The 19,600-nt window shown below is 40.8% G+C and overlaps 1 protein-coding gene across 4 annotated transcripts in view; it reads left to right on the top strand.

Moving 5' to 3' along the window:
- The window catches only part of MRTFA (myocardin related transcription factor A), a 136,340-nt gene that overhangs the window by 78,402 nt on the left and 38,338 nt on the right, over window positions 1-19,600 (top strand). For all 4 annotated transcript variants that reach the window (XM_061639221.1, XM_061639222.1, XM_061639220.1 and 1 more), the window contains one exon: window positions 15,316-15,381. In XM_061639221.1, the coding sequence (XP_061495205.1) occupies window positions 15,375-15,381 (7 nt within the window). In that variant the 5' untranslated portion in view covers window positions 15,316-15,374. The remainder of the gene's footprint in view (window positions 1-15,315; window positions 15,382-19,600) is intronic.

Below are 19,600 nucleotides of genomic sequence, written 5' to 3'. Positions count from 1 at the left end.
GAATTGGCAAACAGTGGTTAGTGCTTGCCCTCCAAACCAGAAATGGAAACCCATTTCAAACCATAACTTCAGATTTTGAATTAATGGAAAAGTGCTGTTGGCTAAAACAGTGATGATGTTAAGCAAGGAGGAGGAGGAGGGAGGGGATGTGTCTATGGCTTCTTCACAAAGAAAAATTAAGCTAATGTTTGAAACTAAGCATGGTTTCAGTTTTAAGGGGTAAAGTGTTGGATTTGCATCACCGTGTTAGTATTAAGAGTAGTATTTTAAACTAGACTTTTTAAAATAAGTTCCTAGTAGTGGTTAAGATGTTGGACTATGACCTGGGAGACCAGGGTTTGAATCCCCACATAGCCATGAAGCTCACTGGGTGACCTTGGGCCAGTCACTGCCTCTCAGCCTCAGAGGAAGGCAATGGGAAACCACCTCTGAATACCGCTTACCATGAAAACCCTATTCACAGGGTCGCCATAAGTCGGAATTGACTTGAAGGCAGTCTACTAGACTTTAGTATAATTGACCTTTAAAAAAAAAAAAAAAAAAAGGTAACCATCAATTTTTTCCTGTCTGTGTTGTCATAAAGCCAAAGGTTTCAGAGTGAAATGCAGGTAATCCAGAGAAGGCACTTCTGGTCACTTGGGAAACATGGATTTCCGAGTAACGATTTCTTCTTGTTCGCCATTTTGAAAATCATTTATACTCTGCCTAATTTTCCAAAGAAACTCAAGGCAGCAACAAATCTGGAGCAAATAAATATAAAACAATCTGCAAATTAACCCCCAAAGTACAATCAACTCTCAGTATAAACTAAAAACAGATTTAATGGTACCAACAGAGCCATCAAACTGAACACAACATTGAATAGCGAAAAAAATAATTATCTAATTATCTATACCTTTATAGTGGAGGTGGCTTATTGAACAACCATTTTGTTTTCTATATGGGTTCTGATTAGTTATGGTCCTTTGTTAACCCTTAAAGTTCTGCTAGGGCCAGTACCATTGGCTCCCTGTCTGTGGAATGGTCTCTCCAGCAAGGTCACCTGGCATCTTTGTTGACATCTTTTCAGTGCCAGTTGAAAACTTACCTTTTTTTTCCAGGCACTTGATAGACTGAGATTATGTTGTTTTTGTTATTAGTGCTAAGTTGTTTGGAGACCTTTGGGTAACAAGCAACTAACAAGTCTGATGATGATGATGATAGTAATAGTAATCATACCACCAAGTATTGAGCTACTTCATAATGGTCCCTTTGTGCTGTAATACATACCTTACTTCAAATTGTCACTCTTGCATCGTGTTTAGATATAATGGTTTTGTTCAGGATTTCTGTAATATTTTGATTATGAGATCAAACTCTACTGCTACGTAGTGTATATTGTTCCCATGTTATTGGGCCCTTCCAGATAGAGAACGACTGCCTTAAAAGCATACTGTGTGGTCCATTGGAAGGTACATACAACGAGAGGGCACAAAACACAGTTGATTTTTTTGTTTTTGCTTTTCCATATCCTTATAAAAGCTGAACTGTGTCATCCTGGCTAAGTGAGGGTCACTATGACATAGTTTTAAAACAATGTTGCATAAATCTTCTAAATATCCAAATAAAAATTATAGATATTGTATCAGGAAAACTGAAACAGATAAACGTGAAAGTGCTGGATGAGGAGTTATAGGAAGGGAGGCTCCATTTGAGTAGTAGACCTAGGATTTTTCAAATAAATAATTACGTAATAGGAAGGTTGTAGTAGTATAGATACCTGAAGTAACTCCTTCCTGTTAGTTCTTTTGGATTTATTTGACATGTTTAGCAAATTATTCCTGTTAGTATAATGATCCACAGCTGTTACTTTAGTCCTAGTGATTTTCATGTTATGGCACCTGTTTGAGGCACACAGGATTGCTTAGCATAATTGTGTTCTAACTCTTGTTTTCCAAAATGTTTATTAAGTTTATAGATTTTGAACTTTTGCAATCAAAGAGAGCCCACACTGAGTTGTATCCAACTAAGTTCTTCTCTGAGTAAACCCATAGACATTAATGGACCTAAGCTGATCACATCCATTAACTTCAGTGAGTCTACTTTGAGTAGAACTAGCATTGAATACCACCCATTGGGTTTAAAAAACTTTCATTGCTTCTATACTGAGAAGACAATTTGTGGGTCTGACCATGTTTTTGGATGCCCTTCTGTGATTGTAGAAGGGCTTTTGACCAATCTGGGGTGCACTAGTCTGGTATTAATAATTGATGTTGGGGGGGGGAAACTAGGCATTATTTGTGGGAGAATTTTTAGTCCACCTTTCCACTTCCATGTGGGAATGTTCAAGGCAGCTTTCACAATTTCAATAAACAATTAAAATATATAAACAGGCAACCTTAATAATAACAATGAATTACAACAAATAAAACCACCAGTCAATAACCAGAACAATGAAAAATATTTTATTTGGGCAGCTGTGTGCGTGTGTGTACTGCCTTCAAGTCGATTCTGACTTATGGTGACCCTATGCATAGGGTTTTCATGAGGCTGAGAGGCAGTGACTGGCCCAAGGTCACCCAGTGAGCTTCAGAACTGTGAGGGGATTCGAACCCTGGTCTCCCAGGTCGCAGTCCAACACCTTAACCACTACACCACACTGGCTCTCATTTAAGCAGCAGGTGGACCAAATGCTTGTTGAAAGAGTAAGCCAGGAATGCCAACAGGTGTTTTTTTTTTTCTGGGCCCAATATACAGTATTGGAGTTGGGTTTCTGCAGCACTCGCAAAAGAAGACACAAATTTGCATACATTTTGTCGTATGCCAATTTGTACCATCATTTACAGGTGGGGGTACAGGGGCCAAAAGTAAATGAGAGGCCACATACAAGTAACCCAAAAATTCTCTAAAAAAGGCTGAGGTTGGCAGTTGACTTCGTTTTAAAGGCTGTGTTGTGTTTATAATTTAAAGTATCTTTCTCGCAGGAAGGGAACATGGCCGAGCGTTGTAAGATGCTGAATTAAAGATTTGGTCTTGTTGAGGACGGGTTCAACTCCCACTGCTGTCGCTTTGCAAGTATTTATTGATTGGTGAGAGAGCCAGTGTGGTGTAGTGGTTAAGGTGTTGAACTATGACCTGGGAGACCAGGGTTCGAATCCCCACATAGCCATGAAACTCACTGGGTGACCTTGGGCCAGTCACTGCCTCTCAGCCTCAGAGGAAGGCAATGGTAAACCCCCTCTGAATACCACTTAACGTGAAAACCCTATTGATGGGGTTGCCATAAGTTGGGATCGACTTGAAGGCAGTCCATTGATTGGTGAAGGCACATAACGATCACACAACAAAAATTAATGCTTTAAATTTTGTTGAGTAGATGCAACATTTGTTTCTACAAATGCTTATGGTTTCAGTGGTGCCTACTGCGCTCGCTTCCTCATATTACTGTGCAGTTCATTGAAAGGAGCCCCAATTAATTTAATGGAAAAGGGGACCACTATACTTACATCAGTGATAATAGTAGTATTCAAATGTCCATTAGAAAAAATGGCAACAATGTTTAGGTATGTCTGCTACATATCCTCTTCTCCCAGGCATTTTAGCATGTGTTTTTAAATGGCTTTTTAAAAATGTGTTTTTTTTTAAATTTGGATATCTGAACTTAATGTTTTTAATTGTTGTAAACCGCCCAGAGAGCTTCGGCTATGTGGTGGTGTATAAATGCAATAAATGAATGAATGAATGAATGCCTGATAGAATGTTGTCAAATGAAATTTTCCTTGTAATAGTATTTCCATACTTGAAAAGGCTCGCCCAATTTAATTTCTCTGTGCCGCACAGCTGTTAAATTTAGGCACAAGAGATTTAAGATTTACAGCAATCCTGTTCAGATTCTCATGCTTGGATAAATTCAAGATATGAATGGTTAAATAAGCAAGCAGTGTATTATAAGATCATTTGTTGTGATTATTAATTAACATTGCTGTAGTTATTATGAAATATTATAACACCAGTCAGACAACTTCTTCTTCTACTTCTGCTTCTGCTTCTAGTTCTACTATGACTACAGCTACTAACAGCAGCAACAACCCACCCCCAAGAACTCCTCTATTTCCCCCCACCACGGATGGGAAAGCAATTAATTGGCCATTCCCACATACTGCTTCTACAGTCAACTTAATCAGCCTCCACCAACGTGTCCCTAAAAAAACCCCACACCAAGAAACTGGACAGCAACACTTCAGTTGTGAAGAATATTTGAATATTTCTCCCTTCCCCTCCATGCCACTGATATATTTTTGACATGATAGAGTAAGAACAACAACAAAAACAAGTGGGTAAAATATTTTGAGAGGCATGTGGTGATGGGAAGGAAACAAATATAGAAGAAAAAGCCTTCCTCACCTCTGGATCAGCAAATACTGCCTAGGATGAAGAGAAGCTTTCACAGTATCTTCAGAGCAAATGTTTGTACTTGAGGAAAGCTGATGTATGGAACTCCTTGCCACAAGGAAAATGCTGTGGCAAAGCAATTAGCAATTTCAGAAGATGGATTAGATATCAGTAGGAAATGATGTCAGTAATCGCCAGCTGATTATGCCAAACTCTGCATAATCATTTTGTGATGAGTTTTCGCCACCATTTTGTACTGATCAAATGTTGTATTTTATATTGTTACAGTACACTGCCTGGAGATGCTTGCATGATGGACAGTATATAAATATTTTTAATAATTAATAATAATAATTTTATAACTATAGGGCCTTGGTAATTTTCAGCTGTCTCAAATTTGGCCCTGAGGATAGAATGTTTGGGAGCCCTGATCTAGATAATTCTAAAACAGCAAAAGCAAGCCCTCCTCTCAGTGTGACATATAATCAACAGGATCATAAAGCTAGTTACTCACAATAATGATTGGAGTATTGTAAATTCTTTCCTTTATCAAGGAAAGAACTTCGTTTGAAGACAGAATGAGGAAAGTGGACTTGCAGTTTTTTTTTTCAAGGAGTACCGTTTTGTACTTTCCCCCAAGCTTGTGATGCCTCCCTCTTGTTTGTGGATGGTGTCATTTTGGCTATGAAATAAGGATCCAAACTCATAAACAAATCTGTATAGCCTCATAAATGTCTGAGTCTCTCTCCAGTAGACAGTTGTTGATTTTCTTCCTCTAAAGCAGTAATTCTTAACATTTTTGGGTCATGACCCCCTTTGAGAATCTGATGAAAGCTATGGAGCCCATAAATAAAGAAATAAGCTGACCCCTTTGAGAATCTGATGAAATGTACAGACCCCCATAAATAAATAAATAAATAAATTTTATTGCATTGGAAATTGATTTTTTGTTGTGCCTGGTTCATGGATTCCTGAAACCCATCCATGGACCTCCTAGGGGGTCTATGGACCACAGGTTTAAAAAACCCTGCTCTAGAGGATGTGACTTTTAGAGGACTTCCTCCCATGTTCTCTTCTTTGGAAAGCCCTGAGAGCTTGTACACCGCCCTGAGAGCTTTCTGCTATAGGGCGGTCTAGAAATGTAATTAAATAAAATAAATAAATAAAATAAATTTATTTTACTTTTACTAAAAGGGAAAGTGCAAAGTAAACTGCCAAAAATGGAAAGGAAAGAAATTTGAGATTACTCCCCAATTCTAGAAGTGTTGGGAGAAAGACCTGGTAGAAGGCCATTGAAATATGCCAGTCTTCCTTGATGTCCTTGGTGTGTGTGTGTCCTCTATTTGCATGGGTTTCTTTGTGAATGTTCTTTGGTTAACTTCAGAGGCCCTGTAAGAGTGTGGTAATTGTTGGGTTTGCTTATTGGCAGTTTCCTCATTAATAATCCTTCAGAAGTAAAAACTACTTTCTTTCTCAGGAGGGTCTCTGAGAGCTTGTAAATGCAAATATTAAATCACAGTGGTTTAAGGTGAAGAAGCTATCCTTCCACCAACTGGAACTGAATAAAATGCATTCAAAGGAACTGCTCCTATTTCATATCTGCTTTTCAGCCCAAAGGCAAGTTGTTCCATTTTTCTCAGCAGTTTTGCCTTGCTGTGATCCCTTGACATGAATATAAATTTATTTATTTATATTATTTGATTTATATCCTGCCCTTCCTCCCAGCAGGATCCCAGGGCAGCAAACAAAAGCACTAAAAAATACTTTAAACATCATAAAAAGAGACTTTAAAATACATTAAAACAAAACGTATTTAAAAATATTATTTAAAAAACCTTTCAAGACTTTTTTTTAAAAGGTTAAAAACATTGGTTTTAAAAAAAAGTTTCACAAACATATTAAAAAGCAATTCCAATACAGATGCAGACTGGGATAAGGTCTCGACAAAAGGCTTGTTGAATGAGGAAGGTAATAAGGGTGTCTTGCGCTGAGTTTCTTTCTAATATTACAAAGTAAAACAAATTCTCCTCTTCCTTGCTGTGGTTGCTAAGGAAGCTATATAGCAACTTGTGGCATTTTGCAGCAGTTGCTCCTGCAGTAAGTAAAAGCAGGATTGGAATGTGATATGTAGGAAAGCAGACAACGTTTTGTAAGGTTTGTCCTACATTTAAGCTTGATGAGCCCTTCAGTAATGCACATCATAGAAGCACTATGTAGTATAGTGGAAGTGGAAATGAATGTCAGTTCTTCCCCTTATTCCAGTTGGTGCCACACTGTAGCACAAATTATTCCTGGTCTTCTTCCCCCAGATGGAATACACAGCCATATCATCCTTTTAGTTTAAGTGTTCTTTATAGTCTGCTTCACTTAAATCCGTATGAACTATATAATCTGCCAAAGTGCATAGACAGTTCACATTTCCCCTCAGCCTTCGGTGGTTTAAAGTGGTGTTCTCTAAAGTTATTCCATAATGGCATCACGTTTCATGTACAAGGCAAAAGCATATGCTCTAAATATGCACCGCAGCACATCCAATCTAAGATCAGAGCTCCTGTGTATGCTACAAGAAAGTGTTGACATATTTTAAAAATGACATTGGCATTAGGCAGCACATAGCTCTAGAATTTTTGTCACATTCTAACTTTTTAGTCCTGGCAAACTTTATTGCATAAAACTATTTAAAAGCTGGCTAAGCAGTTTGAACTTGCAGTTACTTCACTATAAGCTGCTTAACTTTTCTTTCTCAAGGGCCTCATACTTGGAACCAAATACTTTCTATGTTGAATATGTTTTGTGAGTGCTCATGATTCATTAACTCTTTAAAATGAATTTGCAATCTGATAGTTGGAGATTATACAGCCACAAGAGTGGCTGTATACTATAGCCAGTGTGGATTTTTCACATTCTGCAATCTTAAATTGAAAATACACCCCCATGCCATTCTGATGCTTCTCATAAGCTCATTTCAAAACAAAACCTTACAAAACATATACTCCTGAACTCAGAAATGCTTCCTTAACAACCTTTTAAATTTTCATGGTGATAAAAAAAACAGTCAGAGAGAATAGAGAGTTCAAAGTCTAAAGAGAGATTAAAAAAACTCCAGAGCCCTTTTGGACTTGGAGTTCTCATAATCTGTTGACATTCATTAAAAATCAGCCATGTTCACAGAGTACCTGTAATCCTATTACTGACCTTGCCCCATACTCTGACCTTCATCTTCTCCTGTTTAAAAGTTAAAAAAAATGCCTGGCTGATTTTTAATTAATTTAATAAATTTGCATTGAACTGAATGATAATGTCGGGCATGCTCAGTAAGAACCAACTGTCAGTGTTCTAAAAGCCAGATTCACAGCTTCTTTGCTTGGCTAATTGGGAACACACCCACACCAGACTTTGATTTCATGTGAGACAGTCATGGCTTCCCCCAAAGAATCCTGGGAAGTGGAGTTTGTGAAGGGTGCTGAGAGGAGACTCCTATTCCATTGACAAAGCTCCAGTGGCCAGACTGGTTTAACAGTCGGCCACTCTGATTGAAGGTGAGGGGAACAGGGCATCTCCTAGCAACTGTCAGCACCCTTCACTAACTACACTTCCCAGGACTCTTTGGGAGAAGCCATGGCTGTCCAAAGTAAAATAAAGACCTGGTGTGGATGTGGCCAGGGACAGCTTTGGTTTAAATTTGGGTGGGAGGCTACATGTGCCTGCTATAGAATAAAAAGGTGGGGGAAACGCTGAAAAGCAGTAATACTGTTCACAGTGTTTTCCTTTTGGAAAGGAAAGAGGCTTCCCCTCTGCCCAGTGCCCACCCACCCAATCTCTTCTCCTCCCCTCCCTGCCCCTCCCCCGGGTCAGTGTTGGACTGCGACCTGGGAGACCAGGGTTCGAATCCTCACACAGCCATGAAGCTCACTGAGTGACCTTGGGCCAGTCACTGCCTCTCAGCTGTCAAAGATTGCCCCCCTGGGGTCCCTTGCTGTCAGCACCCCAAGGGGGGTTCTTTGCTTCTGAGAACAGCCCAACTCCCTTGGGTCTCTGCTTCCCAGGCAAACTCTCCCTCCTTCAGGATTAGACTTCCGGTAGAAACTGCCACTACCCCTCTTTCTTAGTTCCCTACTCTGAGGAAGGGGGCCTCAAAGTGCTAACTGAGATCCTAGAGCAGACCTATTGTTACACCTTCTACTCTAGGGCATTAATTCACCTAATCAACAGTAGTCAGTAGTGTCTGGCGATCAAGGACTAGATTTTAGAATCATTAGCTCCAAGCAATACACACCATTTATAAAAAGGTAGTTTATTTAAAAGAAAAGAAAAGAAAAGAAAAGAATATATAAAAAGAGAGCAGCGTTTGTTTCATTATCGCTAATTGTCCCCAGCCGGGCTACAAGAGGTACATTGGGGTAACAGAGGTGAGAGATTCAGTACAGACAAAAGAACATAACAAAAACTTTCTAGCCTAAGATTTCCTACTCACAGTATAGTAGCCTGGTTCCCAATGGCTTTCACTAGAATCATTAGACGAGTGGAGGTGGATGGTAATAGGGAACAACAACTGAAGGATCATCCTTCATTTTTATGGAGTTTAGTGGTCAACAGGGAGGGGGCCAATTAGCCATCCTAAGCACCCCTTCCGTGACCACGTCCTTTAAAGATAAGGGGGCTAGACAGTCCCACCAGGGGTCCTGATGTGCAATACCCCCTTTTCCCGACTTTTGATCTCAGGAAGCAAATAAGAGATAACAGATAAGGTTCAGTTGTATCTACTTGACTTTTGCAGATTGCCTGTCTGGCACTGAGCCTCGGATGTTCCTCAGCAGGGTGTCCCAGGGATCCACAAGGCTCCCAGAATTCTCTCTGGTTGAATCATTTTAGCTTGACCAAAATTAGCTATTCTTGACATCAGCCTCAGAGGAAGGCAATGGTAAAACCACCTCTGTATACTGTTTACCATGAAAACTCTATTCATAGGGTTGCTATAAGTCGGGATCAACTGAAGGCAGTCCATTTCCATTTTCAAACATGATTACACAGAAATAAATCCCATTGAACTCAAAAAGCCCTTCTCCTCTTTCCTATCCTCTCCCTCTTGCCCCTGCCCTCTCCCTCCCCGTGGTCAGTTTGATCTAAAGCATGATTGCACAGGAGTAAATACCATTGAACTCAATAAGCATGCAAATGATCAAACCTGTCCTCTCCTGCTCCTTCCTTTGCCCCTCCCCCTTCAATCTCCTCTCCCCTCCCCCTCCTTCTGCTCCCCTCTCCCCTTCCTTTCTCCTTCCCTCTCCTCTCCCCTCCCCCTGCTCCTTCCCCATGGTCAGTTTTGCCTATCCTAACGATGATTACATAGGAGTAAATCCCATTGAATTCAATAAGCATGCAAATGATCAGACCTGGTTTTCTCCTCCATCCCCTCTCCTCTCCCTTCCTCCTCCCCTCCCCTCTTCCTTCTTCGTCCTTCTCTGCCCACTCCAGCCATCCCTTCCTCCCCCCGCTGGTCAGTTTTACCTATCCTAGGCATGATTACACAGGAGTGAATCCCACTGAACTCAATAAACATGCAAATGATCAAACCTGTCCTCTTCCCCTTTTCCTCCTTCCTGCTCCCCTCCCTCCCCTCCCTCCCCTCCCCTCCCCTCCGCCCTTCCTCCTCTCCCTCCTCCTCTTCCCTCTCTCCCTCCTCTTCCCTCCCCATCCCCTGTGGTCAGTTTCACCTATCCTAAGCATGATTGCAGGGAAGTAAATCCCACTGAACTCAATAAGCATGGAAATGATCAATCCATTCTCAGCAAGCTTGCACAGGATCTCATTTCTTACCTCTCGGATTAAAAAGCAGAGAAATTCACTAATACACAAAAAACCTTGCGGTTTAAGAATGTACCTATAGTCCACGGATTGCACAGAAATAAATCCCATTGAACTCAGAAAGTATGCAACTGATCAAACCCTCCCTCCTAGCCCCTCCCTCTTGCCCCTTCTCTCCTCCTTCCTTTGCTCCTCCCCCTCCCCTTCCCCCTCCTCCCCTCCCCTCCCTATCCCCTTCCAAATCCCTCCTTCCCCTTCCCCCTCCTCCCCCTCCCCTTCTTCATCCCCATGGTCAGTTTTACCTATCTTAAGCATGATTGCATGGGAATAAATACCATTGAACTCTATAAGCATGCAAATGATCAAACCTGCCCTCCCCCTGCTCCATGGTCAGTTTTACGTATCCTAACCATGATTGCATAGGAGTAAATCCCATTGAACTTAATAAGCATGCCAATGATCAAACCTGCCTTTTCCCTCCTTCTCTCCTCTCCCTTCCTCCTCCCCTCCCTGCTTCCTTCTCCCTCCTCCCCTCCCCTCCCCTGCCCTCCCTCCCCCCCAGTCAGTTTTACCTATCCTAAGCATGATTGCACGGGAGTAAATCCCACTGAACTCAGTAAACATGCAAATGATCAAACCTGCCCTTCCCCTCCCCCTCCTGCCCGCTCCCCTCCTTCCCTCTGCCCTTCCTCCCCTCCTTCCCTCTGCCCTTCCTCCCCTCCTTCCCTCTGCCCTTCCTCCCCTCCTTCCCTCTGCCCTTCCTCCCCTCCTTCCCTCTGCCCTTCCTCCCCTCCTTCCCTCTGCCCTTCCTCCCCTCCTTCCCTCTGCCCTTCCTCCCCTCCTTCCCTCTGCCCTTCCTCCCCTCCCCATCTCCTGTGGTCAGTTTGACCTATCCTAAGCATGATCGCAGGGGAGTAAATTCCACTGACCTCAATAAGCATGCAAATGATCAATCCATTCTCAGCAAATTTGCACAGAATCCCATTTCTTACCTCCCGGATTAAAAAGCAGAGAAATTTACTAATAGGCAAAAAACCTTGACTTTAGATCTCTGCCAGTAGGCCACAGAATGCTTTTCATCCTCTCCCTTGATATAACTGCTCAGAGGCACGTTACCAAATTCTTCCAAACTACACAGGAAGTGGATTGGACTGTGAAAGACCAACCCAAATTGTGTTTGCATTTTGACGAATTTGTAGGGCAGTCCAATATCTCAGAGAAGAGGTCAGGTCTCATGCTCCCCTGGTGCATTCAGTATAGCTGGCCAATTTCCCTGCTTTTTAAAGTTTGATAGAATTTTCTGTGGGCTATAGGTATGTTCATAAACTGCAAGGTTTTTTTTGCCTATTAATGAATTAATTGAGGGTGGGAGGAATAAACAATACATATATTTTAAAACAGCTATAACATGGGCTTTGGAAAGCTACAAAGAGACTTGTAGCGCCTTAACGACTAGAATCTACTTCACTAGATGGGTTGTTCCATGCTCTTCAGCATGAAAGCAAAAGCTACTTGATAGTAGCCTTTTAATGTTACATTCTAGCAGGCTTCTTTGGTAATTACTTTCAGCATACCTAAAGTTCCTCTCATATACTTTCATTTGGTTACAATGGGTGTTTTCACTTCCTTTTAAAACGGTTTGCGCTGCACTGTTTTGAGCCACCCTCTCAGTGGCTTCACTTGATTGCTGCACCGTTCAGACAGTAAGATTTTAAAAAAAAATTCTCAAAGGAAGACAATACAGAAATGTTGTAACACTATATTTAATATCTCAAAGGTGTATACTTGTGGAGTCTAGTACATAAAAGCTTGTGCCATAATAAATTTGGAATTATTTATGATGCCACAAGACTTTTTCTTTTGCTACAACATACTAAAATAGCTACGCCTCTGCAAATTATTCAGTTGGTAGAGTTTTGGTCTATAATTTGGTCTAGACTTGGTCCTAGTTTACATTTTAACTTTTTCTAAACTGTTGCTCAGGAAATGATACAAATCAAATACATACAAATTGTATGTTGTTGTCTTGCAGAATTATCTAGAACTCTAGTGTGAAAAACACCTGATTAGTTCACCCATGGTTGCCTTGTATTTGTGAAAAGTCGTGCACTTGCAAGTAGCCTGTTAACTGAGCTGCTTCTTTTTTTTAAAAAAAGAGTTCTACCAGTTATTTTTCTATTTTTAATCCTTAATGTAGTATTGCATATGGACTCTGTATACTCAGGAATTGGGATGGAAAAAGGTCTAATTCAGCCCTATACTGCAACATGCCAGTATCCATCTAAAATAACTCTTAAGATGTGCTGGAACATTCTTCTTAGCACAGAACTTGCAGCTGACCCAGTGAGCAAAGACTATGCTTATTTTACCTTCGCAGCTGTTTACCACTGAAGAAGGGGGAGGAGACTGAGATTTGTGAACAGAAGTAATTTTTTTCAATCTTTAGGAAATCAAAACCTGCAAAATTATGACCATGCAAACGCTGTGGAGCACTTTAGGGAATCAGTATTGTGCAAAAATGGCAGAAGACTATGCTATTTATTTTTGTGGCTGCTTAAGTTTCAGATGTCACTCAACTTTTGGCAGAGGAGCTTATTACAGTGTTGGTTTTAACTTTCAGAGAGGTAGCTGTGTTCGTCTGCAGCGGCAAAAACAGCAAAGAGAGTTGTGGCACTTTAAGACTAACAGTTATTGTGGCATACACTTTCATGAACTGAACAGGGTGGGGAACCTATGACCCTCCAGTAGTTATTGTACTACAACTCCCATTATCTCTGAGCATTGGCCCTGCTGCCAGGCCTGATGGGAGGTGTAGTTTGACATCACTCAGAGAACTACATGTTCCCTATTCCAGAATGAGAGTCAACTTAAAAAAGGGACATTAAGTGTTATCCTAAGTTTGCAGGTGTATGTGCATCTATACATGGGTACAGGGAGGGAAAAAACTGTAAATGGGAGGAACATTTTGAATTTTGAGAGAGTGCTGAGGGTGCCGGTCAGATAATGGCTGCTATAGGGGGCATGGCAAAACATACATGGCTGTCCTGAAGGGCATGGCATAATGCAAAATTAGAGAGAATACAGTCATTGCTGAGCCCCGTCAACTTCATGTTTACCATGAGAAGTTAGTTATGTCCTGCTAGAGATACAGCTGTTAAAGGCAAAAGAACCCTCTTTCCCCCAGTGTCAGTCCTAAATCAAAATCTAAGCTGCCATCCTGTAACCCATTACTTGGAATTAAGTCCCATTAAATACAAGGAGACTTACTTCTAAAGTAGATATATATACTCTTGAACTGTAAGTTAACTGTACAGTGAATAATTCTCAGTGAGTGCCTGGACATCATTCTGCACAGCAGGAGACATTTTATTTATTTATTTATTTATTTTATTATACTTGTATACCGCCCCATAGCCGAAGCTCTCTGTGCGGTTTACAGTAACTAAAAACAAATACAATTTAAGATACATCTTTTAAAAAACAATTTAAAACAATTTAAAAATTTAAAACAATATAAATATAAGACATGCTAATTATCTTTGAAAAGTTTCCACATTTTGCATTTGCCATTTTAGTAGGGCATTCTTTAACATCCACCCACGCATTGTGTAATAGTATTTGTGGAAAATAACTTCTAGGGAGTACCTGATCTCAGACAATCCCACCACAGGAAAGTTGCATCCTGGGTGCTAGGTAAAAAAGAATGGCAAACTACCAAGATTCCTGAGACTACTAGAAAATATGACAGAAGCAGTAAAAATGCACTGAAGGTGAGGGAAAAACAGAAGCTCTTTAGGTCCGCAGGGATTCCTATTGCCTGGTGTCCAAACAACTCATTTATCAATTGGAGCTTTAACTTAACTCATTGGGTAAAAATACTGGGAGGTGGGAGCAGCCCAGCTGGCTCATTTTACAGAAATCACTTAGATGGGTGCCTGCACATTTTGCTTCATAAGTTTTTTTCTAGGAGGGCTAGAGACTTACTTTTTTTTTTTATAAAATGAAAGCTCAGAGTCTAGCACCACTTTCTGAGATGCCAAAGGAGGCCTTTACGGATGTCATGGCACCTGCGGGGGCTGGGTTGGTGACCCTACTGTAAACAATTGGGTTTATATGGCTGTAAGAGTCCAAGCTTCTTTAGTTGATGCCTTTTAACCCAGTGTGGAGGACCAGATCATTTAAAGCTTGAGTCCAAGGGGTCAGCTAACTCTTATCAGCACCTTCTATAAGTACATAATTGTAACATTATTTGCATACATTTCATATTAATATTGTGAATGTCAGTGATAGCTGTTGGCATAATGCAGCTTCGTTATCTTTGTGCCTATTTCTGCATAGAAAAAAAATCTAAACCCTAAAGGCAGATACTCAGATTCTTTCAGATTAACTACTCAGAATAATAATTTCCTTGTTTTATTCTCACAAACTATTAATATGTTTTAAAACTGCACTTTTATTTGTAAGTATACATTGAAAGAGTAAATAAAATATACTTTTTGCCATAGTGGCATTAACTTCATAGATTGTGAGGATAGAAACTAATCAGCATTATGTGCACTTGAGCATGAATTTATAAATGGTGTACATGGAGCTCTTTAAGTCCTCAAGTGGAGCAGCTTTCTTCTTGGAAACTCATTTTTGGAAACATTGTTAGTGCAACCTGGTGGTGGTAAGAAATAGGGTCAAGGCATGTGACTCATTTCAGTATAGCTGTTAGTGATAAATGTAAGTGTACATGAATAAATACTTTGGTAAAAGTGTAGTTCTGATGGTATCCTACTGGATCAGACTCAGTTTGTGTGGTCCCTGTAGGGTTTTTTTTATAATTTGCAAAGGGCTTTTGTGCTTTAGGAGCTCTTGAGCAACAGGCCCTGTTTTCATACTCTGTGGATTTTTATCAACCTACTAAAATGCTTTGTAACTTCCTCTCCTCACGTCTGCAGCAGAATACGGAAACCTTGGTGCTTGAAGCCACTTCTGCAATTGCAAGAGTTAGAGCTGGGTGGGGATGATAGGGCTTCTCTCCTCCTTGCTACTGTTCTGGAGCTAAAAGAAAATAAAATGAACAGGACAATGTCCTCTGCATTGTGGTATGTCACAGTAACCTGTTCCCCACTTAATTCTTTGTCTGCCTCATTGCAGTGCTACAGTTGAAGCTCCAGCAGCGACGGACACGCGAGGAACTGGTTAGCCAAGGGATCATGCCTCGTAAGTAAAACTTGTTTAAACTTCTCCTTCCTCTTTGAATACACAGTACCTTTTATTGAGATGAGAAAGAGCTTTGAAACATCTGTCCTTACAAAATCCATTGCACTTCATTTTCCATGTGGATTGAGACAATAGCATATGCTTTCTGAAGGTTTGTTGATGCACAAAGTAAGGAGTAGCCGCATTATTTGATACAAGAAGGAGTTATGGGTAGATGTGGCTATGCTAGAAACATGTGAAAAACAGGGTGCATGGCAATAATTTTCTTAGTAAACTTCCTGCCTTGAGCACACTTTTATCGTATTTCAACAGGGAGTGTAACTATACACATGCTTAGCAACACCCTGATTGTAAAATGTTAATGCAAGAAAGCATTTTTTCTTCATTCACTGCATTTTAGCATTGCAGCACAGCAGACCTGTACACAGAAGCTTTTGTTGCATGGAGACAAGTGCTACAATGGTTTGTTCATCTGATGTGGTTAAAGTAGACAATGAGATGAATATATGCAGGGCTAAGTAATGCTTTGAAAATAACTCTTTAGTATATGAAAAATCATTATGGAATAGACCTAAACAGAGAAAATGCATCAGGAGACCTAAACAGATAATGTGCATTAGGACCAGTAAGGTGAGGGCAGGTAGGGAAGCAACTGAATTACTTTTACATTCTCTGCATTTTCCTTGACACCTTCACAGAAGTGTTAGCCCTGCTAAGAATTGCGCAATAATGTGCTCATTGTACCCATATGTTGCTGTTTTGTTGCAAGGCTACTAGTAGAACTTTCTTCCAGTTGTAAGCAGCACACAAAAATAACATTTTATACTGTCACTAGAAGCTAAAATGATGAAACTGAGATTATCATACTTTGGACTCATAATGAGAAGACAGGATTCACTAGAAAAGACAATAATGCTGGGAAAAACAGAAGGTAGTAGAAAAAGAGGAAGGCCAAACAAGAGATGGATTGATTCCATAAAGGAAGCCACAGACCTGAACTTACAAGATCTGAACAGGGGGGTTCATGAGAGATGCTCTTGGAGGCCGCTGATTCATAGGGTCGCCGTAAGTCGTAGTCGACTTGAAGCACATAATAACAACAACAAAGCTGTTGCAGTAACAAGTGTACTTCATGTGAAGTTGACCTATAAACAGTTTTGTTCATTGATTAGTTTGTAAGTACACAGCTGTTCTTGAGGAGGGTACCTGGCTTTCTGAAAGCTTGAAAAGCAAATAAAGGGGAGTTTGGAGGGCCTTGTCTTGCATAGAACCTTCTGATCTATTGATACTGGTATATGATTCTGTCCAGATTTGGCTTCTGTTCCTTCTGTTCAGACAGATATTTTTAGAGAACATGTTTATAAAATTTGTCAATTTTTAAAAAATTGGTCCAAGTATCTCTGCTGGCCTGTTCAGTATCTGTAAGTTCAGTGTTGACAACCTTGGTAAAATGTGTAGGCACAATTGTATGTTGAATTGCTGCTTTCCAAGTGGCCTCTTTTTTATAATAGGTTTGAGATTAGGCTGTCAGATACTTCAGAAGTGTCATTTTGAGGTTGTATTGTATGGACAAGGTGTCCTGTTATTTGGCATCCTGAAAATCCAACATTTTGAAACAAATATTCTCCATAATAATTTTGAAACTGTAGCCAAACAGTAGGTATTTGGGCTGTTTTGCCTCCTGTGTCTATAGTTGCAAGAGGTTGGGAAACAATCATCTGAATTCTGGGTGCATGCTGGCTTGCTTTGTGGACAATGGCTCTAAATGTAAATACATTTAAGAATAGTATGGTGTTTTCAGTGGGTATTATTGACAAAACAGTTCACCTAATATAAAACTCAGTGCCTTGAGATCTTTTCAGTATACATGAATATGGTATTTTAGCAAGCAGATGGGTGAATAGTACTCCCCTGGTGTAGAGAGGAATCCTTTAAAAAATACAGTGAATAGCAAATAGGACAGACTACCTGTAATTGTAACTGCAGCATTGCAGAGATAGGGTCAGCTCTCTTTCTCCATTGTCATCCTCATGGCTCATTTGTGGGAGTGTCATTCAGTTTTAAAGCAATTTTAGTCAATTAACCATCGCCTTTAGTTTATTAATTGATCAATTAAGCCTGCCTGTGAATAAATTCTAGACTTGGAATGTTAATGGACACTTTAAAAAGTTCAGGCAATCTTCAGGAAAATTAAAAAAATGTATTATCTATATAACTGTGGTAAATTGGATAGATCAGATGAAATGTCTCTTCTAAGCCAAGGAAATACATTGTTACATCCATTTTCATAAAATAAAATAAAATAAAGGAGAGGAGAAGTGGAAAAGAAGAAGTAGGTTTCTATTCATAATGTCTTACTAGTGTACCTCAAGCTTTCATTTTAAAAGTCAGTGGGCAGATGAAAGTTCAGCCATGGTTTGTATATTTAAATTTGGGACATGAGGGTGACTCAAACAGTTCCTGTGGGGAAGCCACTCCAAAATGTTGGGGATTCCCCTCTCTAGCAGTGGGAGGAGCTGACAGGGATCCAGAGCTCTTCCCCAGACTGGTATGCTCTTCAGCTAGGCTTGTGCCACAGTGAGAAGCAGGAGGAGGAGCTGACAGGGCCCCTTCCCCATCCTCTTCTGCCTCCCCCCAATCTAGTTTTCTCTGGTGGTTGGCTGCACTTTTGGCTGGAGGAGCAGGCAGCAGTAGGAGCAGTGTCTCCTTCCCTGAGGGCAGCAAGCAAAACCATGACTTTAGATCTCTGCCAGTAGGTCACACAATGCTTGTCATCCTCTCCCTTGATATAAAGCCATTGCTGTATCAAACACACTCCATATCTATCTAAATTAATTGTTGTTGTTATGTGCCTCCAAGTCGACTACGACTTATGGCGACCCTATGAATCAGTGACCTCCACGAGCATCTGTCATGTTCAGATCTTGTAAGTTCAGGTCTGTGGCTTCCTTTATGGAATCAATCCATCTCTTGTTTGGCCTTCTTCTTTTTAATTAATTACATTTATATCCCACTTTTCCTATCAGGAGCTCCAAACAGTGTGTGTCATTTTACCTTCACAGCAGTTCTATGAGGTAGGATAAGCTGAGAAAGTGTGACTGGTCAGCAATCACCTAGTGAACGTCATGGCTGATTGAGGGTTGATAAACACCTTAATTAACTATTTGGGTACATTAGTTAATTCATGTTTCAGTCCTACTTACTTGCACTCTTCCTTGTGTATTGGCTGAGCTTTGTCAGGCACAGGTCTCTCTGCTGTTAGGAGAGGGGTGGGGTACATTTTCTGGCCAGTGGGTGAGATCCCCCTTCCTTGAGGGCCACATTTTGACAGGTGAATAGATCCTCATAGCCCTAACTATTTGAAAGCCCTATTGCAAACCATCCTGTGCTGTTCTTTACATCTCCAGTTTTTGGAATGTGCTGGTGAAGCAGCACTTGGCAGGACTGCATTCTCTGCTCACCAGCTGATGAGCAGAGGGTTCAGTCCTGCTGGCTGCAGAGGTCTCCTTCACCATGGGGAATGTGCTGGCAAAGTAAACCCCAGCAGGATTTTACCCCATCCTCCCACCCATCAGTTGATATCACTTAGTGATGTCAGGTGGTGGCAGGTGAGTGTGGTTTGGGGGAAATGTCCTGGCAGGCCAACTTTGACCCCCTGACAGGCCAAGATTGGCCCATGGCCCAGGGGTTCTGCACCCCTGTGTTAGGATGTAGCTATAGCATAGATCAGGGATGGGGACCTTTGTGGCCCTCCTGTCATCCCTCAGTAACATTTGGAGAACTACAAGATTCTCATCCCTTCCATAGATACATGGAGTAAGCAGCCAATATAGTATGATGTGATTCAGACTCTAAGATGCTTCTTAGTTAAATGTGCATCACTATGATGTTGGGGTGTGTATGTGGAGGAAGGACCTGTGTATCTTAGAGGCTGTTGTGCACCTCTGTACACATATATGCACTGCTGCACTGCATTCTCATAGGGTCCTTGTTAATGGAGGCCAGTCCACCTGTTGTCATGGCTGGCAAGCTGTTTTAGGCCCCCAGTGCAGTGCTTTATTTTCCCCCATGCATGAATGGAAGCCATTTACTTATATGGGATAAAGTAAAGGGACTCAGAGAGACCATTGAGGTCGAGGCCTGGCTTGCTCCAGTGACAGGATGAAGGCCAGTTTAGAAACTTCAGTGATTGAGCAGTATATCAATTGTTGAAATACAT

The sequence above is a fragment of the Rhineura floridana genome, chromosome 8, assembly GCF_030035675.1.
Source record: "Rhineura floridana isolate rRhiFlo1 chromosome 8, rRhiFlo1.hap2, whole genome shotgun sequence".
NCBI classification, from domain to species: Eukaryota; Metazoa; Chordata; class Lepidosauria; order Squamata; family Rhineuridae; genus Rhineura; species Rhineura floridana.
This window is presented reverse-complemented; position numbering and strand designations above follow the sequence as displayed.